Source organism: Eupeodes corollae, chromosome 1 (genome assembly GCF_945859685.1).
Source record: "Eupeodes corollae chromosome 1, idEupCoro1.1, whole genome shotgun sequence".
In the NCBI taxonomy this organism is placed as follows: Eukaryota; Metazoa; Arthropoda; class Insecta; order Diptera; family Syrphidae; genus Eupeodes; species Eupeodes corollae.
In genome coordinates, this window is record NC_079147.1 from 51,342,736 (window position 1) to 51,370,094 (window position 27,359).

General features: G+C 35.6%; 1 protein-coding gene across 5 annotated transcripts; it reads right to left on the reverse strand.

The window, feature by feature from the left end:
- Nucleotides 1-4,862: 4,862 nt before the first annotated feature.
- LOC129940757 (fibroblast growth factor receptor-like 1) lies at nt 4,863-26,062 on the reverse strand. 5 transcript variants are annotated; one of them, XM_056049208.1, is made up of 5 exons: nt 25,550-26,062; nt 15,261-15,886; nt 6,022-6,137; nt 5,734-5,956; nt 4,863-5,648 (listed from the first exon to the last, which is right to left on the reverse strand). In XM_056049208.1, exons 2-5 carry the CDS (start codon nt 15,346-15,348, stop codon nt 5,044-5,046), a joined length of 1,032 nt encoding a protein of 343 aa, XP_055905183.1. In that variant the 5' UTR covers nt 15,349-15,886; nt 25,550-26,062; the 3' UTR covers nt 4,863-5,043. The 5 variants fall into 5 exon arrangements, with proteins under 5 accessions (XP_055905183.1, XP_055905182.1, XP_055905181.1 ...); XM_056049207.1 differs by having other exon boundaries at nt 25,433-26,062; XM_056049206.1 differs by having other exon boundaries at nt 25,036-26,062.
- Between the last annotated feature and the right edge of the window lie 1,297 nt (nt 26,063-27,359).

Below are 27,359 nucleotides of genomic sequence, written 5' to 3' on the forward strand. Positions count from 1 at the left end.
GAATGCACCTCTAAGTTCCGCATCAAGTACAAATTTAGATAAATCTCAAATATCATAAAATTGATTACGTAAATTCAAGTATAAAATATATTCTATCCACAGTCCTATCAACGATATTTTAATTAGACTAAAAATTTTGAAAACAAAAAAATATGAGAAAATATATATTTTTGATTTGATTTTTCGATATAAGCTTGAAAGTTTTATACTTGAGGAGTAGATTTAATTAGGGTTCATTTTATGTCAAACTGCTTTCGTGAGAATTTGACAGTTAATTTTGAGAGTTATGGGGTTTTCCGTGTGTAAATTGACATTTCCTTCAAAAATGGACTTTTTTCGTGGTGCATATAACACGATTGGAGTTGCTTTTTCTGTCATTGTATTAGTGGAACTTCGTGTGCTTGTGTCAAAAAGCTGTCCTGTTTCCAGCTAAATATTTATACAAAATAGTCAGTATCAGCTGAAAATCCAGATCTCCGTATTTGATTTTAAATAAAAAATATATCAATTTATTTTGACCCTGGAATGCAAAAATAAAGGACATTTTTGTTTTGACAGATCTACATCCAAAAATTGATTTATTTTTCCCAAGGAAAACCCCATTAACAACAACTTATCATTTATACTTGGAAATAATTTGATAAGTATGATAAGCTCATTAAATTCTGATCTCGACAGCATTGTACACTGGGGAATCAAAACCGTGTAGAATTCAATGCTTCGAAAACACGATGCTGTCTCCTGTCGGTAAAGCGGAACTCACCCCTGATGCCGCTATCCATGAGCGGCACTTGCATCCAGAAAACTTATTAACTTTCAGTACTTGATTTGTATATCACAGATCACCTTAGGATTTCTCCGACAGTCCAAGAAATTGTTCACCTCTTCTGATCTGGCTGTAATATACAAATCTTTCATTCGTCCAAAACTTGAATATAACTCGCATATTTGGGCACGTGCCCCTAAAACAAGTTTAAGTATTTTGGACAGGATCCAAAAAAAAAGAAGCTTTGAAAATGATAGGCGATAGAACTATAACCCAAACAATTACGTCACTTGAACACCGCCGCAATGTTTCATGCCTTTCGTTGTTCTAACGATGTTTTTATAAACAGTGTTCTCTCGAATTAGCCAGTTGCATTCCCCCCACCAAACAATTCATGCGTGATACGCGTACTTCTAGGAATGCACATCATTTTAACCTTGAGCTCAATTTCGGACGTACTGACAAGTAAAGAGATTCTTTTTTTAATCGCACATCGAGAATGTGGAATGCTTTACCCAGCTCTGTTTTTCGCTATCATTTTGATATTCAAAACATTAAGACCAATGTGCACCGGTATCTACTCTTTAATCCTGTGCTCGCACTGTGTTTAAACTTTAAACATGTTAAGGGTATTAATAACCCCTTGAGTGCCCGTTTTTTATTTAAAAAAAAAATTCTATTGATACAAAATATTTAAGACCGTGTGTCAAGTTAAGAATTGTCAGTTAGATACTGACTTGCCAAATAAAATCGATTTTATATTCTTACTTACTTACTTAAGGTCCGGGGCGGACCTGCGCCTCAACCAACATGCGTCTCCGGCCAGCTCGGTCCCTAGCTAGATGTCTCCAGTTTCGTACGCCAAGTTAGTTGCGGTCCTCTCCCACCTGGGTGCGCCACCTGAGTCGCGGTCTTCCTCTACTGCACCGTCCCTCGGGATTGGATTCGAAGACCTTCCGAGCTGGAGCGTTGATGTCCATTCGCTCTACATAACCTAGCCATCTAAGCAGTTGGACTTTAATTCTGCTAACTAGGTCAGTGTCGCTGTACAGCCCGTACAGTTCGACCTTATATCTTCTCCTCCATTCTCCATCTATGCGTACGGGACCAAAAATCACCCGAAGAATTTTTCTCTCGAAGCATCCTAAGGTGCTCTCATCTTTCTTTGACAGGGTCAGCGCCATAAATGAGAACCATAATGATGAGTGTCTTATAGATGGTGATTTTACATGCTCGAGAGAGGACTTTACTTCTCAATTGCCTTCTAAGTCCAAAGAAGCAGCGATTTGCAAGAACTATTCTTCGCTTGATTAAAGCGATGGTGTCGTTGTCTGTGGTAATAGCGGTGCCTAGGTAGAAAAAGTACTTAAATACCTTAAAGTTATAGCTGTTAAAGACGTCTACTAAACCCATCTCCTTCGCTTCCGTTGCAATGCTCAAAAACGCTCTACTGACATCACGCTTTGATCTTCCAATTATGTCTGCGTATCCGAGTAATTGGATGGACCTTTGGAAGATTGTGCCCATAGTGTTGACGATTGAATTTTAAACAAATATTTCCACAACGATGTTGAAGAAATCGCATGACAGTGCATCACCTTGTCTAAAACCTTTTTTGACATCAAATGCATCGGTGAGATCTTTTCCGACCTTTACAGAGCAGCGTGCATTCTCCACCGTCATTCTGCACAAACGGATAAGTTTGACAGGGATGCCAAAACTAGACATTGCTCTGTAGAGCTCTTCCCTATGGATGCTGTCATACGTGGCTTTAAAATCGATAAAGAGATAATGGGTATCGATTTGAAGCTCCTGGGTTTTTTCCAAGATCTGCCGTAGTGTGAATATTTGGTCGATAGTGGACTTTCTTAGTCTGAAGCCACACTGATAAGTACCAATCAGATTGTTGACGAATGGCTTCAGACGTTCACATAATACGGCAGAGAGGATGTTATACGCAATGTTAAGGAGACTGATGCTTCTGTAGTTGGCGCAATTTAGAGGATCTCCTTACTTATGTATCGGGCATATTATCCTGAGATTCCACTCATAGGGCATGATTTCTCACGACCATATTTTGCAGATAAGCTGGTGCATGCTCTCTACCAAGTCATCGCCTGCTGCTTTAAATAGTTCTTCACTTCGTAAAGGTCGGGTAGGCGGATTTGTTGATCATCGTCGCATAGGTTGAGTGGTTCTATCTCCCTTACAGCAGAATTCAGTTCGTCATCGCCGTTAAATAATTTGGAGAAGTGGTCTTTCCATATTCTCAACATCGACTGCCGTTCTACTACGATGTTCCCCTGATCGTCCTTGCAGGCTTCGGTTCGTGGCTGGTAGCCTTGGGGGTTTTTTTTAACCTTTTGGTAAGATCTACGAACCTCTTTCCTGTTGTGGTATCCCTCTATTTCTTCGATTGCCACTGGATTTTAATGCTTAATGCAGGCAGCATAGGACTCCTTAAGAGGTTATTAGAGACTCGATCGGAAAAGGACATGGCAGTCTCTTGCGATTATAGCCGTCTAACGTCGAATCTACTCACAGTACTTCCTTGTTTTTGCTTGGATCGCGATATCCGTAGCTGACCTTGGCTACAACGAGGTAGTAGTCCGAGTCAAAGTTGGCCCCTCAGAATGTTCGGTTATCCTCTATACTGGAGAAATGTCGTGCGTCGATCGCCATGTTGTCAATCTGGTTTACGGTTGATTGATCAGGACATTTCCATGTCCCCTTGTGGATATCAAGATGTGTGAACTGCGTACTAGCTACCAGAACGTATCGCCCCGCAGCGAAATTGATCAGCCTGAATCCGTTTTCGGAGGTGGTGTTGTGCAGGCTGTATCTCCCGATTATGCCACCAAAGATGTCTTCTCTTCCTTTCTTGGCATTGAAATCTCCTAAAACAATTTTAATGTCATAGCCAGGGCACTCCTCGTATGTCTTGTCCAAGAGCTCGAAGAATATGTCTTTGGTGTCTTCATGTTTCTCCTCTGTTGGGGCATGCGTGCATATTAGGCTTATGTTGGCGAATTTAGCCTTGATGCGGACTGTCGTGTTGCGCTCGCTCACACTGTTGAAACTCAAAACCTTTTGCCTGAGTCTAGTTCCAACAACAAATCCACACCCAAATAGACGCTGTCTTTGTTCTCGGTAGCAGTCGCTGTAGTATACATCGCAGTCTTTTAGTTTGCGTTTGCCCAGTCCATCCTGTTAAGGGACCTAACATTCCACGTACAGATCCGAAGTTCGTTGTCCTTATTTCGTTTGTGTGGGTTGTCAACAGTGAATCCGTCCGTATCGGAGGCTTGTTGGTGCTTCGCAACTATGAAGTTTTTACGTGACCAGGAAGTCACACCGACGACATAACCCCCCACGTGGAAGGCCAGATCACTAGTATAACTCCAAGGACGGGGAGCCGGATAAAACCGTTCCTTATAGGCCTGGGCTCCGAAGAAGCTCTATACGGTGTTCACTAAGTAGTTCAACCTTACTGCAACTGTAGACGCCACCGTTGATTCCATCTCGGGAATTCCTCCGCTGCTGTCTGGATAAGGAGAAGTGCCTTTGTGAAAACAGTTCTCTCCCCTCTCTCGTTTGCTGCCCCCAAAAACTTTCTATTAGGGTTGGAACCCGATTTCCAGTTGAGGTACTAGGCACCCGATGTTCACCATGGGGAGGTGAGAGTAGGAGTTGATAGACAGAGGTGGTTTTTGAGAAAAACCTGTGGAAGCTTGTGTCTTTTGAATGCACATGTCTTCCATTTGAACATCATTCAATAAGTAATCTTAAAACCCACCTACCTAGGATAGCCTATCCAACACGTACTTGATAGCAGCCATGTACTCAACTGTCAGCTTTCAGATCGCTTGATTCTTTTTTAGCGTTGTCAAAACTTCAACTTTACATCATAACTGTCAAACTGTGATGGCTTCATCTTTGCGCAACTGTCAAATCATCTGCTTCTTTTTTATCGTTGCCAAATGTCGATTTATTAAAATTGTATGTTTTTTGCTGAAAAAAACGAAATTGTTTATGATTTCCTAATATAGAAATTTTAATAATATACAAAATTCCGAATTCTTTTAAAATAATTCAATGTTGGTTTTTTCGTTAATTCAATAATATTTTATTTAATGAGTAAAATTTTCATAAGTTCCATTAAGATTTTATTTATAAATTAAAAAAATACTTATAATATAACATACAATAATATTTTCTAATAAGCGTAGGAACAACAAGTTTTATAAATACAAATCAAATCCTTCCCTGTCTACTATCTACTGCAATGTTTGTTGCTCATCTTCAAAACCCAATCGGTTCTCTGGCATTTTCTTACTCACTACATAACACAGCCAAATAGCAATCGGTATAACCGCTAGGCCCAAGGGCATTAAGAACAACATCCAGAACCCATCGCCCCCGGTCTGTGGCACTTCGTCGGTGGTATCATAATCATCCCAATAGTTGCTCTCATCACCTTGGTAATCCATGTCGTCCTCTACTCTCAAAAGGGCTTCTCGTATCCTATGTCCCCTGTAGCTGATGGCCACACAAGCATAGAATCCTTCGTCCTGTGATCGAACTCCATTCAGAATCAGTTTGCTCAAATAAATCTCATCGTCAACGCTTTTCTCACGCGCCGTCTGCAATAGCTCGTATGTCCTTCCATTGTACTGGACAATGTGGGAGTTGAAGTTCTCCTGATGGCCCAAATTGTATTCCATGCCTAGTTGCCCATCCATGTCCGAAATTCGTTTGAACCATTTTATAGTCGGATGCACCTGACTCTGAACGCGACACTGGAAAACCACTTGTGAGCCAATAGCTGCAGTCTTGTTTTCAGGAAATGCATCAAGAAACTCGGGCACAATCACCGTTGAATCTACAAGAAATGTATTTAAAAACAAATAAAATAAAGTGTGGTTAGGTTGAGTGCAAAGCAACGAAATCTCAAGTGGAAAACATACTCTTTACATCTAATTGATATGTTCGAACTAATTGAATATCTAGGGTTGTAACATCGTCCAGCTTGTACGGATAGATTGTGCACTTATAGAGGCCGGAATTCTTGTCGGTAAGATTTTTCAAGTGAAGTAGTGATTGGCAATAGTTTTTATCGCATGGCAGATGTGACCAGGTCTCTGATCGCGCGGTATGGCAAGATTTTTGATATGAATCATCTCCACAAGGCTGTGCAGATTCAGATAAATTATTTTATATTTATAAATTAATATGTTAATCGAATTTTGAAATACCTTGAAATACCAATTAAATTGCATTCCATCAATTGGTTCTTCACTAAGAAGCCCGGTGATTCCGCATTTAAGTGTAATATCGTTTCCGGCCCTTTGGTGAATTAATTGTGTGTTTTCTAAAATAGAGTAGGTAAGCGTAAAATAATAAATATGATGTCTCCTAAAATATTAATAAGGAAATGTCATTAATATTTATTTTCGATTTTCAATCTGTCAAAATCCTCTTTTTTGTGTTCCATTTGGCGAAATAAAATAATTTATTTTTGACATAAAATCAAATTCAAAAAATGTTTACCTACGTCTATTTGTCATTTTGAATTTTGTTTGTGTTATATTAAGAAAACGATGTTCAAATGGTAGACATGTGCATTCAAGAGGACACAAGCGTCCACAGGTTTTTCTCAAAATCCACTTCTGTCTATCAACTCCTACTCTCACTTCCCCGTGGTGAACATCGGGTGCCAAGTACCTCAACTGTAGATTGGGTTCCAACCCCAGTGGAAAGCTTTGGGGGCAGCAAACTAGAGAGGGGGGAGAGGTGTTTCCACTAAGGCACCTCTCCTTATCAAGACTGCAGGGGAGAAATTCCCGAGATGGAATTAACGGTGGCGTCTGCAGTTCCAGTAAAGTTGAACTACTTAGTGAACACCTTATAGGGCTTTTACGACTTATTCGGAGCCCAGGCCTATAAGGAGCGGTTTTATCCGGCTCCCCGTCTTTGGAGTTCTACTAAGGATCTAGCCCTCCAGGTTGCTCAGGGTGACTTCCTGGCCACGGATACGGACGGATTTACTTTTCTCTGCCGTAATATGTGAACCTCAAAAGCCCATCGTCAAAAATTTGATAGGTCATTATGAGTGTGGTTTTAGACCAATAAAGTCCACAGCCGATTAAATATTCACATTACGGAAGATCCTGGAAAAAACCCAAGAACACCAAATCAACACCCACCATCTTTTCATCGATTTAAAGGCCGCATATGTCATTATCTACAGGGAAGAGCTGTATAGAGCCATGTCTAGTGTTGGAATCCGTGCCAAATTCGTCCATTTGTGCAGGATGACTATGGAGAATTCAAGCTGCTCCATAAAGGTTGGAAACAACTTAACAGAACCTTTCCATGTCAAAAAAAGGTTCTAGACAAGGTGATGCGCTGTCATGTGATTTTTTTAACATCGTGCTTGAAAGAATAGTGCAGAGCTCATACGCCAAGACTAGAGGCACTATCTTTTAAAAGTCTGTCCAATTACTAGCAAATGCTGATGACATTGACATTATCGGAAGAACTCAGCGTGATGTCAATGGACTTTAGTGGGTATTGAGGCAGAGACGGCAAAAATGGTTTTAACGGTTAATGAGGGCAAAACAAAGTACATACATGCTGTCGTCAAAAAAGGACATACAACACCGACGTCTTGGTCAAAACGTCACCATCGACAGACGTAACTTTGAGGTAGTCAAGGACTTCGTCTACCTAGGCTCCGCTGTAAACGCAGAAAACAACACCAGCGCTGAGATGAAACGCAGAATAACTATTGCTAACCGCTGTTTCTTTGGACTAAGAAAGCAATTGAGTGGTAAAGTCCTCTCTCGAGGGACCAAAGTGTTGCTTTATGATACCCGTCCTGCTATACGGTGCAGAAGCATGGACTATGACAAAAGAGGATGAAAGCACCTCATGTCGGTTCGAGAGAAAAGTTCTTCGTGTGATCTACTGTTTCGTATGCATTAAAGGGGGTTGTACGGGCTGTACAGCGACGTAGACTTAGCTAGAAGGGTAAAAGTCCAACGACTAAGATGGCTGGGTCACTTAGAGCACATGAAAACCAATGCTCCGGCCCGGAAAGTCTTCGAATCCACAAGCACAGGACAGCGCAGGAGAGCAAGACCGCGGATCAGGTGGTGCGCACAATTGAAACGTGACCTCACCCAACGTGGAGCTTGAAACTGGAGCCATCTAGCTACGGGTAGATCTAGATGGAGAAGTTTGTTGGGTGAGGCCCTAATTTACAGAGGAATGTAGCGCCACCTTAAGTTAGTATATTAAGAATACAAATTGTGTTCAATTAATGTAGTTTCGGTGTAGCTGTCAATTTTTCAATACAATTTAGTTTAATGTATTTGACATATGTTCATACATACGTTTCAAATGCTTTAAATAATACAATTATAATTCCATGTTCAGAATACAATTATTTCTTAAATGTCTCCACACAATTTTCAAAAGGGTAAAATAAATCAATTTATTTTTGATCTAGGTCTATCAAAACACAAATTTCCCCTGATTTTGCATTCCATAGGGCAAAATAAATTGATTCACTTTTGATTTAAGATCAAATCTGCAGAACTGGATTTTTTAGCAGACCTTTCTTTTTGCACAAATAATAATATAATTTTTAAAAAATGTTTAGCTGGGGATTTTGACAACTCTACCCCACTCGTTAACACTTCACGAAGTAACGCTAATAAAATGACAACTCAATTCTAATAGTTTTCTATTTGACAGGAAAAAAACTCAGAACTTACTCAAGAAAAAAAAAAAAACAATTTATTTTGAACAAAATAAAAACAAAATTACAAAAAAGAAAACTTTGAACTTTAAGGAAAAACCTGAATATTTGGTGTTTTAAATGTCAAATAAAGTTTTCGATTGGTCAAACACATAACATGATTATTTGATTTCAATTTGTATTTTATGAAACGTTTCTCTCATTTTCATGTGTTCCATTCTACAAAAGAAATTAGTTCTTTGAAAAATTGACCCCTTCTTCTTTGATGAAAATAAATGAACATCGTTCACTCCAAAATCAAAGTGTCATAAGAAACTTTTTTATTTTTAATAATATTATAAAATAAAGCAGACATAGGCGGACAGTTTGTGGCGCTTCAAGCAAGTAAGTAAGCTGAAAGGAAAAGTAAGTTTATCTTTCAGATGATTCAAAACCCCAAAGACGAACCACTCTATTCCCTTTTTTAGGTTGGTTGTTTTTATTTTTTGACAGCTAGCTCAATACAGCTATCCAACTGGTTCAACAAGGTATCTAAAAATCCACCTATCCAAGATACCATATCATACACGAGATTGATTCATTTTGAATGTCATTTCTCAACAATCACCACAGTCAATTCCACCCCTGGGTATGTGGTGGTTTAAATGTCAAATGTAGTTTTTCCACAATTTTTATTTTAGGAAACGTCAATTTCTCCAAAAAAAAAATTGATCTTATTCTTGCATCTGTCAATTTGATGAAAAATAAATTAATATGTAGTCTCTGGAAACTCAAAGTGACATAAGAAACATTTTTTTTCGCTTTAAAATAGGTTCCTTATTTTAAAAGAAGTCAATTTTAAAACTATAGAAATTATTTTGTTTCTGATTTTATCAAAGTATTGATTCTAAACTTAAACTTAAGAATTCTGCACCGACGATATTGGCTATGTTCAATGTCAGATAGGTAGAATATTCGAAAACCTTCTTGTTAGTGTAAAAGAACAGCTGATCCAAAACAGCTGAGCTATCAACAAATAAAAACAAAGGTATGGAGGAATTTCATTTATGTAGTTATCTGACAGAACAGCTGATTCAACACATGGTTAATTTTGGAGAAACTTGATTTGAAATTTTAATATTTTTGGTGGAAAAATATTGAAGATAATAGTTATGTGAATTATTAAAAGTATCCATTGAAAATTTGATTTCACAATAATTTTGATCCTCGAAGTAAAAATGTTCAATGAGTTATCAAAAAATTCACCTTTCCAGGGTATAACTTATGCAGCATCAAATTGAACGCAGCAGTTAAAAATTGTTTAGAACAAAGCTTATTCAATTTTGACAGATATTTTTATTGAAACCAAGTTTTCTGTTAATGTTAATTTGATACTTGTTTCTTTTTGCACTTGTTACTTTAAGTTTCGAATCAAGTTTGTTTTTGAGCAAAGCTCAAGTTTTTATGTTTTTTCATTTCTTTTTTAGTCTGAAAAATAAACTCAAAGATAATTGTTCAATTGTATAAACGTAAAATCTTTTTATTCGGAAATTTGATTAGTTTTATATTGATATCAGATAAATTAAAAATTTTTAACCAACGATTACCGTAGGTGAAGCTGTCAAATTGTGGTTGTAATACCTAAAAATAAATTGGGTGGCGCGACAGTCCGTTGAGAACCAAGGCCTAGTGACTTACAACTCTCAACCATTCCTGTGTGCGAGTAATGTTGTCAGGAATGGAGGGGACCTACAGTTTATATGCCGACTCCGAACGGCTAATTTTGAGAAAGCACTTTTTCATGACAATAGTTACTCTTGGAGAATTTGTCAATTCCTCGCAAGAGGCAGTACCCGTGAAAAGACTTTAGATGGCATAGGCAGGGATCGAACCCAAGACCTCTAGCATGACAGTCCAACGCACTAACCATCATGCCACGGGTACCACCACGGGTTGTAATACCTACATAAAGCATTATGAAAACCATTTGACAGCACCAATACATCAAGCGTTATTAAACAATTTGACAGCTTCACTCACAACTCCAAGTAACACCAACAAAATATCAATCTTCGTATGGTTTCCATTCCGCCGAAGATTGATACTTTCTAACCAAAAACATAAATTTAGAACATAGGGTTCAACACATGGTTAAATTTGGAGAAACTTGATTTGAAATTTTAATATTTTTTGGTGAAAAAAAAACTAAGATGATAGTTAGGTGAATAATTCAAATTACCAACTGAAAATTTGATTTTACAATAATTTTGAACCTCGAAGTGAAAATGTTTGCCTACTTTTTGATAGCTACTTTAATTTAACTATCCACCTCATTCAATGAGGTTTCTGAAAATTCACCTTTCTAGGAAAGAACTTATCCAGCATCAAATTGAACGCAGCAATTATGTTAACATATTTTTAAGAAAAAAACTTAATCAATTTTGACAGATATTCTAAATCAACGATTATCGTAGGTGAAGCTGTCAAATTGTGGTTGTAATACATAAAGCATTATGAAAACCATTTGACAGCACCAATACATCAAGCGTTATTAAAACAATTTGACAGCTTCACCCACAACTCCAAGTAACACCAACAAAATATCAATCTTCGTATGGTTTCCATTCCGCTGAAGATTGATCCTCTCTAACCAAAAACATTAATTTAGGACAATAAATCCTTCAAAGTGTAAGCCTAGGTGGATTTTAGTTCATAAAGGAACAAATTTGTGAGGAACAAGATTGTTTAAAGTTTAATAAAAACAAAGGTATGGAGGAATTTAATTTATGTAGTTATCTGACAGAACAGCTGATTCAACACGGTTAAATTCGGAGAAACTTGCTTTGAAATTTTAATATTTTTTGGTGACAAAAAAACAAAGATGATAGTTAGGTGGAGATTGGGTTCCAACCCCAGTGGAAAGTTGTTGGGGGCAGCAAACGAGAGAGGTGGGGAGAGATGTTTCCACTAAGGCACCTCTCCTTATCCAGACGGCAGCGGAGGAATTCCCGAGATGGAATCAACGGTGGCGTCTACAGTTCCAGTAAGGTTGAACTACTTAGTGAACACCTTATAGGGCTTCTTCGACTTATTCGGAGCCCAGGCCTGTAAGGAGCGGTTTTATCCGGCTCCCCATCCTTGGAGTTATACTTAGGATCTGGCCCTCCAGGTTGGAGGTTGTGCGTCGGGGTGACTTCCTGGCCACGTAAAAGCTTTCAAAGTTGCGAAGCACCAACAAGCCTCGGATACGGACGGATTTACTGTTGACAACCAACGCAAACGAATAAAGGACAACGAACTTCGGATATGCACGTGGAATGTTAGGTCCCTTAACAGACCACGTGCGGCCGAAGAATTAGCGGAGGCCCTAGAACGATATAAAGCAGATATCACCGCCATCCAGGAAATACGATGGGATGGGCCGGGCAAAAAGAGGATGAAAAACTGCGATATTTACTATGGTGACTGCTACCACGAAAACCAACAGCGCTTATTTGGATGCGGATTCGTCATTGGAGCCAGACTTAGGCAAGAAGTCTTGAGCTATAGGTGCATCAATGAGCGCCTCATGACCATACGCATCAAGGCTAAATTCGGCAACATTAGCCTGATATGCGCGCACGCCCCCACAGAAGAGAAAGACGACAACACCAAAGATATGTTCTTCGAGCTCTTAGACAAAACATATGAGCAGTGCCCTAGCTACGATATTAAAATAGTCCTGGGCGATTTTAATGCCAAGCTAGGAAGGGAAGACATCTTTGGTGGAATAATCAGGAAAAACAGCCTGCACGACAAAACTTCCGATAATGGATTCAGGCTCATAGATTTTGCTGCGGGGCGAAACGTCATGGTAGCCAGTACGCGTTTTCCACACCTCAACATCCACAAAGGAACTTGGACTTCTCCAGATCAATCTACCGTCAACCAGATTGACCATATTGCGATCGACGCCAGACACGCTTCCAGCATTATGGATGTACGAACTTTCCGAGGAGCTAACATCGACTCGGACCACTACCTCGTTGTAGCCAGGGTAGCACTTCGGATTTCCAGACTCAAGGCAAAACAGGGAGGTGCTGGGAGAAGATACAACGTCGAAGTAACCTCTCTCGAAGTTCTCTGCCGCCAACACAATGTATCGAAAACCAGTGGCAACATTGCCAAGATGCAATCAGAGAAGCCGCCTCTGATGTGCTGGGTTTCAAACAGCCACCAACAAGGAACCCCTGGTTTGATGAGGAATGTCGTCAGGCAAATGCAGCCAAACAACAGGCACGCAAAGCGGCGCTGCATAAAAGGACGAGAGCTGCTCATGAGCTCTATGAGCAGAGGAGGCGAGAGGAACACCGACTTTTCAGAAGGAAAAAGAGAGGGCATGAGAAGCGTGCGGTCGAAGATGTTGAGAGGTATAAAAGCAGGAATGAGGTTCGAAAGTTTTATGAACAGGTGAAACGAAATTCACAGGTACATAAACCTAGAACCGAAGGCTGCAAAGACGAAAGTGGAAACATCATAGTCGAACCGCAGTCAATGCTGAGGATATGGAAGGACCACTTCTGCAGACTGTATAACGGCGACGAAAAACTGAATCCCGCTGTCAGGCAGGATGACCCATTCGATATAGACGACGAAAGCCAACAATCCCGTCCTCCCGACTTAGACGAAGTAAAGATTGCCATATCTAAGTTGAAGTCTAATAAAGCCGCTGGAGCAGATGGCTTGAATGCCGAGCTCTTTAAAGCAGCTGGAGATAAGTTGGTTAGGAGCATGCACCAACTTATCTGTAAGATATGGTCGGAAGAAAACATGCCCGATGAATGGAACCTCAGTATTGTTTGCCCGATCCTGAAAAAAGGAGACCCTCTAAACTGCACCAACTATAGAGGAATAAGTCTACTTAACATAGCCTATAAAATCTTCTCTGCCATAATATGTGAACGTCTAAAGCCCATCGTCAACAACCTGATAGGTCCTTATCAGTGTGGTTTTAGACCAGGAAAGTCCACAGTTGATCAAATATTCACATTACGGCAGATCCTGGAAAAAACTCAAGAGCACCAAATCGACACCCACCATCTTTTCATCGATTTCAAGGCCGCATATGACAGCATCTACAGGGACGAGCTGTATAGAGCCATGTCTAGTTTTGGCATCCCTGCCAAACTCGTCCGTTTGTGCAGGATGACCATGGAGAATTCACGCTGCTCCATAAAGGTTGGAAACAACTTAACAGAACCTTTTGATGTCAAAAAAGGTTTTAGACAAGGTGATGCGCTGTCATGCGATATTTTTAACATCGTGCTTGAAAGAATAGTGCAGAGCTCACACGTCAACACTAGAGGCACTATCTTTCAAAAGTCTGTGCAATTACTGGCATATGCTGATGACATTGACATAATCGTAAGAACTCAGCGTAATGTCAATGGGGCTTTTGTGAGTATTGAGGCAGAGGCGGCAAAAATGGGTTTAACGGTTAATGAGGGCAAAACAAAGTACATGCTGTCGTCTAGAAAGGACATACAACACCGACGTTTTGGTCAAAACGTCACAATCGACAGACGTACCTTTGAGGTAGTCAAGGACTTCGTCTACCTAGGCTCCGCTGTAAACGCTGAAAACAACACCAGCGCTGAGATCAAACGCAGAATAACTCTTGCTAACCGCTGTTTCTTTGGTCTAAGAAAGCAATTGAGTAGTAATGTCCTCTCTCGAGGGACCAAAGTGTTGTTATATAAGACCCTTATCATCCCCGTCCTGCTATACGGTGCAGAAGCATGGACCATGACAAAAGCGGATGAAAGCACCTTGGGTCGCTTCGAGAGAAAAGTTCTTCGTGTGATCTACGGTCCCGTATGCATCGAAGGGGAGTGGAGGAGAAGATGGAACGACGAACTGTACGGGCTGTACAGCGACGTAGACTTAGCCAGAAGGGTAAAAGTCCAACGACTAAGATGGCTGCGTCTCGTAGAGCGCATGGAAACCAATGCTCCGGCCCGGAAAGTCTTCGAATCCGCACCCACAGGACAGCGCAGTAGAGGAAGACCGCGGATCAGGTGGCGCGCACAAGTGGAAGGTGACCTCACCCAACTTGGAGCGCGAAACTGGAGACATCTAGCTAGGGACCGAGCTAGATAGAGAAGTTTGTTGGGTGAGGCCCTAGTTCACACAGGACTGTAGCGCCACCTTAAGTAAGTAAGTAAGTAAGATAGTTAGGTGAATAATTAAAATAGTCAACTAAAAATTTGATTTTAAAATAATTTTGAACCTCAAATTGAAAATGTTTGCCTGCTTTTTGATAGCTACTTCAATTTAGCTATTCAACTAGTTCAATAAGTTATCTAAAAATTCACCTTTCCAGGATATAACTTATGCAGCATCAAATTGAACGCAGCAATTATGTTAAACATTGCTTAGAACAAAGCTTCTTCAATTTTGACAGATATTTTAAATCAACGATTATAGTAGGTAAAGCTGTCAAATTGTGGTTGTAATTCATCAAGCGTTATAAACACCATTTGACATCACCAATAATCCAAGCATTATTAACTCTTTTTGACAACTTCAACCACAACACGATCAAAATATCAATCTTCGTATGATAGAGATCAATTAACATTAAATCCTTCAAAGAGTAAGTCTAAGTGGATTTTAGTTCATAAAGGAGAAAATTCGTGATTAACAAGATTGTTTAAAGTTTAATATAAATTAAAATATGACATTAGGAATAGTGATTTTTTTTAAACTCACCACTATAGTCAATATATGACGTTTCACCAATCCACACAGCATTAATCCAGATTATAAACTGTAGCAACAATGATCGGTCAATTATCATTATAGTTTCACATTTATAACATCAATCTGGTATAAAATCGCACCAACAAGCATCTCCTCTCCACGCCGCATTTCAAGTGTTCTTCTCAAAAATAATTCAATTTTAAATGAATTTATCCAAAATTTTCCAAAGTGTAAAGTGTGTTTTCTATTTCCGCAAGAAGTGTTTACGAATTCGTTTTTCCCGCCACCGACTGTTTGTCGATAAAACTTATCCTCAATGAAATTGTTTTTGAAAATTTCTCGGCTGTTCCTCCTCAGCTATATTATAGCACTAGACTTTCCATAATATTTGAATGCCTTAGGAAAGCTTTCCGTTTGTGTTGGACGTATTTACGTTGACTCTGCGGTGTTATCTGGGGGCTATGAATATGTAAGGTATACCTAAATACCATAGGTGGTTTGGCGGATGGTGGTGATTTGGTTTATTTTACTTGGAACATTTTTCCAATATATAATTTCAAATGCTCCCAAAGATGTGTTTATTTAAAACTGCCTCATCGCTTTTTTTTGAAATGGAAATGTTGATTCGGCTGATGCTGAAATAAATTGATAGAAAAAGATTGAATTTTTGTGTTTGTTTTCATTTAATTTCAAATTATTTAAACATTTTATTGATTTGATTTGAGAATTTCGCAGCCACATTTGTAAGTTATTAGTTCATTGAGTGTATTTTGCCATTCTAGCAAATAAACTTAGAAAATAAGTTGTGTTTTGGGGAATGGCATGGCCTGGTGGCGCGCGTGGTGATGGGGCCGGTATTGGCGTCGTTCGCCGGCGGCAAATGGCTTCTCTCAAATGTTGTGTATGAATTTTGATAAAAGAGAGATGTAACTTAAATTGAAAGCTTTGATGAAGTCATCTTCTGTTGATGCTCATCATTAATCTTTTATTAATATTATCCTTCTGTCTGCACATTCATAGATTTTCAAAACCCCAAATGTTCACGAGTTTATTATTTTTGAACGAAAGAAAAAAGATTCATGAACGTAAATAAATAAAAACTTGTCGAAACATTTCGACACATAATCTGTGGCCAGTAAAAACACAAAGTTTTATGTACCTGTATAGTTTTGAATTTGAAATTAAATAAACAAAAAAGAACTTTGTAGATTGATTGATTTGTTTAAATTTTTATATTTTTTTTGGATTTGATTTAGACGAATTTGATGTTTATTTTCTTAATAAGTGGATACTTTTTATTTTGTAGACTAAATAAATCGTTAAAAATTTAATATTTACACAAGAATAATGCTCTTGAACGAGTAAGTGGTGATTTATTTGTTATGATTTCTTGTTCTTCATTCAAACGTTGGTTTTAAGTTTGTGAGTTATCATACACTCGTGAGACAATTGTGAACTAGTCTAAAGGTGCTATAACACTATTTTTATTCCATATTTATGGCAATTTCGCCATAATATATGTATGAATATGAATTTATAGCTCTATTATATAAATCAATATCACCCATAAACCATAATTACACAAATCTGTGTTAATATTGTGCCAGTTGTCAAAATGAATAGCTACTGAAGTGATGCTCTAGCTGCCAGTTTAACAAAAATATCTGTCTATAATTTTTTCCGATTGCCACAGATTGCTGATGTTAAAGACTATTTTATGGAAATTATGTTAAATAAGTAAGCTTTTTACTACTAATGGGGTTTTCCATGGGTAAATCCCGATTTCCGTCAAAAATTGATTTTTTTTCGTGGCACATGGAACACGAATGGAACTGTTTTTAACTTCCTTGGAAAGTTATTGTAATGGGTCCAATTTTTCAAATTGAAAATTTTGACATTTCTCGACGTTTCAAGGTCCTTAGAGTAGAATTAAAAGATTTTTGGAAAGGTGTCTGTGCGTGTGTATGTACGATCGTCTACGTCCGTACGTTATAGGGCCCATACACTACACATGCCTGCATGCGCATACAGTGCTTGCGCATGCAAACTGCCAGTGTATGATGTGAACTGTGTGTTTGTGCAAGCGGCATGAGCAATATCAAAAAATTTTGATATTTTCTTGCTTGTGCATGCAAGCATGAGTGGTGTGTGTGCTACATTTGCTCAGTCAAGGGCTAAAGCAATCAAAATTGCCGCAGCAGCGGAGTCGGAGCTTGACATTTTTTAAAGTTTTCTGTTCAGCGGTGAACACAAAACTGAATTTTGTACAGTTTGCATGCGTAGTGTATGGGGAAAGAGTGTTTGCGCATTTTTGTGCTTGCGCATGCAGGCATGTGTAGTGTATGGGGCCTATTAGCGACAGCATATTTTTGGAAAAAATCCAACGGTTTTTTTTATAAATCGAAAAAACTAAAAAAAAAACTTGTCACCTATAAAATTTTACGAATACAAAATGATTTTATTTCCAAAACAATTTTGTGCAACGAAAAAAACCGTTTTTAACAACTGGTAACACTTTTAAGAAAAATAGAATTGACAGTTTTTTATTATAAGAAATAAAAACTTAAAGAAAATTTAACAAAAGTTGGTAAAAATTGATTTTTGACTAAAACTTTGAGATATTGGCTTAAAACTACTTTTTTCTTTTAAAAAAATATTGTTGTCAACACTCGTTAAAATTTTGAGAAAAATCGAAATGAAAGTTTTCTTACAAAAAATAAAAACCTCAACAAAAAAAATTAATAAAAATCGGTAAAAATTGATTTTCGACAGAAATATATTTTCAAAAGTTTGAAATTATGTCTTCCAACTAATTTTAACTTATAAGAAATATTGTTTTCAACATTCAATTTTTTTTTTTAGAAAAATCGCATTGACAGTTTTTTTTTTGCAAAAAATAAAAACCCAAACAAAAAAATTAATAAAAGTTGGTTAAAATCGATTTTTGACTCAAATATCTTTTTAAAGCTTTGAGAAAAGGCTTTAAACTACTTTTATCTTTTAAAAAATATTGTTTTCAATAATCAGTAAAATTTTGATAAAATTAGAATTGACAGTTTTTTGACAAAAATAGAAACCTAAACACAAAAACTAATAAAAGTTGGTAAAAATTGATTTTCGACTCAAATATCTTTTCAAAACTTTGAGATATTGGCTTTAAAATAGTTTTTTCCTTTAAAAAATATTGTTGTCAACACTCGTTAAAATTTTGAAAAAATTCGAATAGACAGTTTTCTTACAAAAAATAAAAACCCAAACAAAAAAATTAATAAAAGTTGGTAAAAAAACTTATTGACATTTTTTTTTACAAAAAAAAATAATACTTAAACTTGGTAAAAACTTACTTTCGACTCAAATAGCATTTCAAAAAATATTGTTTTCGATATTCAGTTATTTTTTATAAAAATGTTTGAAACAGTCCGTTTTTTCTCAAAAAAAAAAAAAATAAAATCTACGAAAAACAGTTCGCAAATTTGGTAAACATTGATATTCGGTTATTAGCAATTTGGTATTTACCAGAACTAGATGATAATTTTAAAATTTGTAAGTCTAATCCAACTGACAACTTTATTAACCCAACACGAAAACCTACAAACTTTTAAGCAAGACAAATCGACAGACGGGATGGGAAGTTATCATTATGGGTCGCATCCCAGCTTCCCAGCCTCTTTTTATTATAATTGTGTTTGAGCAACTTCAACTGTCAAATTTTAAGCTTATCATATTCAAAAAATTGTATAAGTATTATTCCAAAAAGGGTTAAATCTGTCTGATTTATTTTAGTCCATAAAATCTGGTTTATCCGCTAAAACAATGACTTAACATGGTCCCATATAAAGTAAATGAGAGGCGTCAAGTGACGTTAACAAGGGGGAGTTGACAGCACCACTTCTACAAATAAATTTGGTACTAAATTGATTTTGCAATAAATTGATAGCTGTGATTGATAGCGAAGTGTTGTCAACTTCCTTATTTTATTGGAACTAGTTACTAAATGTCATAAACATCTACATCATACATTTTTACAAACAAGTATGGCACTAATAGAATTGCTATCTATTTACCGTAACGATAATGCCCCCATCGTGTAAACCACACCAATTTATACTAATTTTAATAACTCTAATGACGATCTGTTAATGGATTGGAGGTTGTCTTTGCAATTTTGCTTATAAGCGAAGTCATTTATCCAGATTGGAGCTTCATCACTAAATAACGTAAAATGTACGAAGTGTTCAATATGAATTTCTTGAACAGTAAATTCATACACCTTGGAAGCATTGCTCTGATGTTAAACGATTCATGATCATTTGCTCAAATATTTTAAATAGAAATGTCAAAACAGTTTGACATTCTTAAATGTCAAAGCCACAGACAACAGCCATCGAAACTTCTCATGTAATTAAAAAATATCCTTTATTATGGAAAATCTATTTCAAATAATGTTTAGTTTATGAAACTTGGAATAAAAATTAAATCTGGTAACAACAAAAACAACCTATACAAATCTCTGATGTATAAGGTTATTTTTAGCAGTAGGAAAAGTTGTTAAACTTCTAAGCTATAGTTTAAATTATTGACTATTTATAAGAACCAAAAACCAAATGAAGAAATTTACATGCTATTGAAGGTTGAAAGGTGTGCTTTACTTTATTTTGACGTATTATACACCTATTTAAATACAAATTCAATTGTAAGGTTTGACATTTGAGTATGTATGTATATACTAGTTTTGGCATCCCTGCCAAACTCGTCCGTTTGTGCGGGATGTTCATGGAGAAATCACGCTGCTCCATAAAGGTTTTAAACAACTTAACAGAACCTTTTGATGTTTTAGACAAGGCGATGCGCTGTCATGCGATTTTTTTAACATCGTACTTGAAAAAATAGTGCAGAGCTCAAACGTCAATACTAGAGACTATCTTTCAAATGTTTGTCCAATTACTAGCATATGGTGATTATTATGACATAATCGGAAGAGCTCAGCCTGATTGCAATGGGGTTTTTGTGAGTATTGAGGCAGAGGCGGCAAAAATGGGTTTAACGGTTAATGAGGGCAAAACAAAGAACATGCTGTCGTCAAGAAAGGACATACAACACCGACGTCTTGGTCAAAACGTCACCATCGACAGACGTAACTTTGAGGTAGTCAAGGACAAGCCCTCACAAGCATTATATCATGAATGTTTCGTCTCGATTCCAGGGACATAATTCCTAGCAATAGGCATCTGGCTCTATAATCGGGGACAAAACTCCAATTCATTTTCAAAAATATGAATTTTGTGAAACGCCTTTTCGATGCGATTAGAAAAGGTCTCAAAGGTCGGATTCCATATAACATCTGCGTATTCAAGTTTTGATCTGACAAGGGATGTATAAAGTGATAATAACGTCTAGGGGTCACAAAAATCAAAGCAATTTCGTTTAATAAACCCAACAAGTCAACATGACATTTAAAAGAAAAAGTTGAATCAAGAATTATACCTATATCTTTGATATTTTCTACACGGGAGAGTATGTTAGACTCGATCAAGTATTTAAAGTCAATATGAGTGTTTGATTTAAAAAAAGAGATAATATTACATTTTTTTTTATATTTAACTTTAAACTATTTGAATTACACCATTCAACCACCCGATTTATATCGGATTGAATACGATAGCAGTCATCAACACTTTTTATCTCAAGAAATAATTTTAGATCAGGAGACACTGGGAGTGATTTATGGCTAATGTAATGTCATTGATGCAAATATTAAAAAGAAGAGGACCCAAATGACTGCCCTACGGGACACCAGAAGTACATTTTATAGACCTCGATAGGAAGTTATCAATGACAACTATGAGGTATGAAGAAATCCAACTGAAAAACTTAGAGTTTAATCCAAATATCTCAAGTATACATAGCAGTGTGTGATGGCTTACAGAATCAAAAGCTTTGCTGAAATCTGTGTATACAGCATCTACCTGACTCAACGCCTCAATAGAATTAATTACGTATGTTGAAAAAAGAGCCATATTTGTAGTGGTGGATCGCCCAGATATGATATTGTGAATGCAAAACTACAATACAAAGCTAGTCAATCTTTAACTGTCAGATTATTGACAAATGCAAATATATAAAGTAAGAAACATTAACTTATCTTTTGTGTTTTTAAGTTCAATAAAATTAAATTTAAGACACAATTTGAATGATTTATATTTGTATTTAAATACTGAACGATTTATTTTATTTTGAATTCGTGTGTTTTTACCGAGCAGCTGATTGTGAAACGTCAAAATCATTCTCCACTAGCTTTGTAGCCGATTTTTGTACACTACGTCGGAGGGGAAATTTCAACTTTTTTTGTAGTTAGATTTAGCCAATCAGAATCCCTTGACTACGTAGCCACTAGCTTTGTGAATGCGACCATTGTCTACAAAACACACCTCAGGCAAGCTTCATGTCAATCAACATTTGTATTTTGTATTGCTAGAATATAGTACTTATTTCTTTTCCAATTTGACAAGTAACCCTTTTCCACAAAACAATAAATAAAATTGGTCAGGAAATAAAAAATCGTAGAGAAATAAAGTTCAACTTTCTGTTGAATGAAAAAACTGTCATTTTGACATAAGCTGACTTGACTTGATAGTTAGTGAGATTTTTCTTGACTAACATTCCAGTCAACGTTCCATTAAAGTTGCCTTAATTGGAAGGTAATTTTTTTAACAGCTAGCCAATCAGATACCAGAAACTTGTTACCTTCCCATAGAAAGTTATTGTAATTGGTCCGATTTGTCAAATTCAAAATTTTGACATTTCTCGACTTTTCAAGGTCCCTAGATTCGAAATAAAAGATTTTTACAAAGATGTTTGTGCGTGCGTGTGTACGTACGTTCGTACGTCCGTACGTTCGCGACGTTTTTTCGTAGTCCATAGCTCAAGAACCAGAAGAGATATCGACTTCAAATAAATTTTGTTATACAGATAATAAGGCAGAAAGATGCAGAAAGGGCTCTCAAGAAAATTGCGTGGGTGGTTTTTCTACCAGTTTGAAAAAACCAAAAACGCTAGAGACTTGTATCAAATTTTATGTAATATTTTGTAACGTGATATCAAAGAAGTATATTTTTTGAAAAAATCCATTTAACGGTTTTTTTTATAAATCAAAAAAACTGAAAAAAAAATGGTCACCTCCGAAATTTTAAGACTAAAATATGATTTCATCTCCAAAACAATTTTGTGCAACGAAGAATAATATTTTTGACATCTGATCAAATTTTGAGAAAAATCGAATTGTAAGTTTTTTTATAAAAAAAAAAAATCTAAAAAAACATCACTCAAAGTTGGTAAAAATTGATTTTCGACTCAAATATCTTTTCAAAATTTTGAAACATTGGCTTCAACCTAATTTTATCTTATAAGAAATATTGTTTTCAACATTCTGAAAAATGTTGCGAAAAATCGAATGGACAGTTTTTGTACAAAAAATAAAACTCGAAAAAAAAAACAATACTAAAACTTGGTAAAAATTTACTTTCGACTCAAATAGCTTTTTAAAAATTAAAAATATTGGCTTCAAACTTATTTTATTTCACAGAAAATATTGTTTTCGATATTCATTAGTTTTTATATAAAAGCCCAACAGTCCGTTTTTTCATAAAAAATAAATTGTACAAGAAATAGTACGCAAATTTGGTAAAAATTACTACGAGACAAACTTTTAAGCAAGACAAATCGACCGATGGGATGGGAAGTTATCAGTGTGGGTTGCATCCCAGCCTCTTTTTTTCTTTTCGGAATCAGAATAATTATAATTTTGTCTCACGTGAACAATTTTAGAAAACTGAAGATTCATTCGGGATTTCCAAAAAGACGACGTAATTTTATAAATTCTATTTAATCAATTCTTTTTTTTTAGGGTAAAGCCTTCAGGGCGTATAATTTAATTACTTTTATTCGGCAGAAATACCATGAACACTTCAAATGACAGATTGATATTCTTAAACAACCTATCGTTTTCTTGACGTACGATTGTTCGTTGGGTAATTCCTTACCAAAACGAATCATCTCACTTTAGGTAAAAAATATTAACATATACATAGGGCAGGTTCAGGCGTTCAAGGAATTTGAAAGTAAGGCAAGTTTCTAGTATCTGATTGGCTAGCTGCCAAAAAATTGCTTTCCAATTAAGGCAACTTTATTGGAACGTTGTCTGGAAAGTAAGTCAAGAAAAATCTCCCTAACTTTAAAGCCAAGTCAACTTATGTCAAAATGACAACTGATCATGTTTTTTAATTCAAGTCAAAGCTGCCCTGGTCAAAATTTACGTTCAAAGAATGAAGTTGACAGCATATGAAGTCCCTTATGTTGCCTGAATTTATTGATTTTGATCAGCGTGCTGCAGCGATTAAATAATAAACAACAAATTTGACAGTTCCTGTCAAATCAACATGTTCGCTACAAACTGTCAACATTAATTCTTACATTTTAGATAATGGGCAGGTTCAGACAATATAAGGGACTTAATTTCCAGTCAACTGTATTCTTTGAACACAAATTTTGAACAAGGCAGCTAGTTACTTTTTCAAGTTTCATAAATTTCAAACTAAGAACCTTACTTTACTAACTTCTACCTTCAGTTCATCGTACAAAAAGTTCCAAAAACAAAATTGTCTACAAAACATACCTCAGGCAAGCTACATACATGTCAATAAACATTTGTATTTTGTATTGTTAGAATATAGTAGTTATTTCTTTTCTAATTTGACAAGTAACCCTTTTCCACAAAACAATAAATAAAATTGGTCAGAAAATAAAAAATCATAGAGAAATAAAATTCAACTTTCTGTTGAATGAAAAAAAACATGGTTTACTGTCATTTTGACATCTGCTGCCTTAACTTGATAGTTAGGGAGATTTTTCTTGACTAACATTCCAGTCAACTTTCCATTAAAAAAATTTGACAAGTATCCCTTTTCCACAAAACAATAATAAAATTGGTCAGAAAATAAAAAATCATAGAGAAATAAAGTTCAACTTGCTGTTGAATGAAAAAACATGGTTTACTGTCATGTCAAATAAGCTGACTTGACTTGATAGTTAGGGAGATTTTTCTTGACTAACATTCCAGTCAACTTTCCATTAAAGTTGCCTTAATTGAAAGGTAATTTTTTGGCAGCTAGCCAATCAGATACCAGAAACTTGTCTTACTTTCAAATCCCTTATGTCGCCTGCTCAATCTTTTGTATTATAATGATTATTTTTTGGGAATCGTTTTAAAGACAATTTGCATAGAATACGCAAAGTACTATGCACACTATCGTTTTTTAACACCATGTTTAAGAGTCGTTTTAAATTCGATTAAGATAAATCATGAAACAAACATTTTCAAACAAACTCACTTTGAAATCTTGACATCAAAATCAATAGATATTTCACCAACAATTAAAAGATAAAATTAAAGTAATAATAATTATAATCGTATCGAAAATTGTGCCAAAACTTCCGAATAATCACTTAACACCATAAAAACTTATTCACTTCTAATTCCAATCAAATTCACACACAAGCTCCAAGTGCTTGTGCTCACCGCTCACCGCTCACCAAATAACTTAATAATATATAATTTTTTTTTCTTCATATTATTAATCAATATACAACTGATATAAAATAGAAAAAAAACGTTAAAGAACACAAACAACTGAGAGACCATAAGTTCAAAAATATATAATGAGAAACAGTAGTCTGGATAAAAATGTGATATTCATAGATTAAATTCGTTTCAATATTATGTACGTACCTATAATAAGAGCTAGATAGAGGTACACGCAATAAAATGTTCGTTTTTATTTATTAATACTTCTTTTTATCAATAAACTCTTTATCGTTTATAGGAGAGAAGATAGGCAAACGCAGGCGAGTTAAGCAATTAATATTTCCGTTTAACAAAGATAACACTGTTTATATTAATCAAAGCCTGAGAAAACTCTCTATAGGTAAGGTACGTATATCCAGGTCTGCACTTTCGAACACATAAACAAACACAATAATACGCGATCATAAGTGTAAATCCTTTAGCAACTTATTGCTACTTTTATCGTTTAGAGAACAACACAAACAATAAAAACAACAGTATATAAAATTCGAATTGATATTGAAAGACCGTTAAATACGTTGTTGATATTGCCAATATTTACCGGTGCTTCTGAATTGAATGCTCCTATAGAACTAACTTACTACCGAGCTGTTAACCACTTGTAGGGCTATTTCTACAACTCTATTATCACCGTGATCGGGTATTGACAAATATTTACCTACTTAATTCTTTCGATTATCGAATAAATGACACTGGAATATAACTGTCTATCGAGTGCGTTTTTCTCCCCTATACCGCTAAGTAACATTGTTATCAAATAAAATAATAGATTATTTGATTACGGTATCGCCTAACGCACGACGACTACAACGACAATGACGCGAGCGACGGACACCCGAACTTATCAGAAGACTTATAAACGTTTATCTTCGAATTTAAAAATACATAAATTGTGTCTATTTCAAGTTACAAGTTCCGAAAATTATACCGAAAGTTCGGATTTTCGATCATAAACAGTTTTATCGAAAGTGTTTATCCGTTTCGAATACTTGATCAAATTATAGCTCGAATGTCAATGCGATAGAAAACACTTAGAATACAGACACATAATGTTCATGGGGCACAATTTCCCACGAGCAACTAGCTTCTTACTCCACTATAATTGCCTTGTCGCCGAAAGACCGACCAACCGACGAGACGACGACGCACGCCAATATCGACAAGCTTACTAATCGGATACGATGTAGGAAGGGTGTTTTTAGACGAAATGGGTGATCATGATTGAAAAACTCTTTATAAAAGTATGGATTTACTTGTCTACAAATGTTTCAAGTTTTAACCCACTAGGAGAATAAACATTATTCATTTTTAAACAAATTTGCAGCGCACACATTAATGTTTAGTATTGTTTTAAAGTATAATTTTCAAGGTAGATACAGGGTGGCTCATTTATTCGAACAACTAAATTAAGAGTAATAAGATTTCTACTTCTCCTCTTTTATGTAAGGCTCATTTCGAAACCCTAAAAAAACGATTATAAACAAAAGCATTTTCATAATTTCGAAAAAAGCCGATTTTAAAATGAAAAAAAGAGGCTGGTATGCGACCCACATTGATAACTTCCCATCCCGTCTGTCGATTTGTCTTGCTTAAAAGTTTGTCTATACGTACTCGTATCAATTTTTACCAATTTTGCGTACTATTTTTTGTAGATTTTATTTTTTATAAAAAACGAACTGTTGGATTTTTATATAAAATATTAAATATTGAAAACAATATTTTCTGTGAAATAAAATAAGTTTGAAGCCAATATTTTTAATTTTTGAAAAGCTATTTGAGTCGAAAATCAATTTTTACCAACTTTTGTTAATTTGTTTTTAGGTTTTTAATTTTTTGTACAAAAACTGTCAATTTGATTTTTTTCAAAATTTTACTGAATGTTGAAAACAATATTTCTTATAAGATAAAATTAGTTTGAAAACAATACCTACAGTTTTTGAAAAGATAGTTGAGTCGAAAATCAATTTTTACCAACTTTTATACATTTTTTTTAGGTTTTTATTTTTTGTAAAAAAAATGTCAATTCGATTTTTCTCAAACTTTGTCCTAGTGTTGAAAACAATATTTCTTATAAGTAAAAATTAATAAGAAGCTATTATCTCAAATTTTTGAAAAGATATTTGAGTGGAAAATCATTTTTTACCAACTTTTGTTAATTTTTTAACGGTTTTTAATTTTTTGTAAAAAAAACTGTCAACTCGATTTTTTTCAAAATGTTACTGAATTTTGACAACAATATTTTTTTTAAAGAAAAAGTAAATTAAAGCCAATATTTCAAATTTTTGAAAAGATATTTGAGTGGAAAATCATTTTTTACCAACTTTTGTTAATTTTTTCCGGTTTTTAATTCTTTGTAAAAGAAACTGTCAATTCGATTTTTTTCAATATGTTACTGAATGTTGACAACAATATTTTTTGAAAGATAAGAGTAAATTAAAGCCAATACCTAAAAGTTTTGAAAAGATATT

Coding starts and splice junctions, on each gene's coding strand:
- LOC129940757 (XM_056049208.1), bottom strand. CDS start 15,348: ATGATAATTGACCGATCATTGTTGCTACAGTTTATAATCTGGATTAAT. Junction 6,138..15,260: donor GTCATATATTGACTATAGTG/GTGAGTTTAAAA, acceptor ACTCTATTTTAG/AAAACACACAATTAATTCAC. Junction 5,957..6,021: donor AATTTAATTGGTATTTCAAG/GTATTTCAAAAT, acceptor GAATCTGCACAG/CCTTGTGGAGATGATTCATA.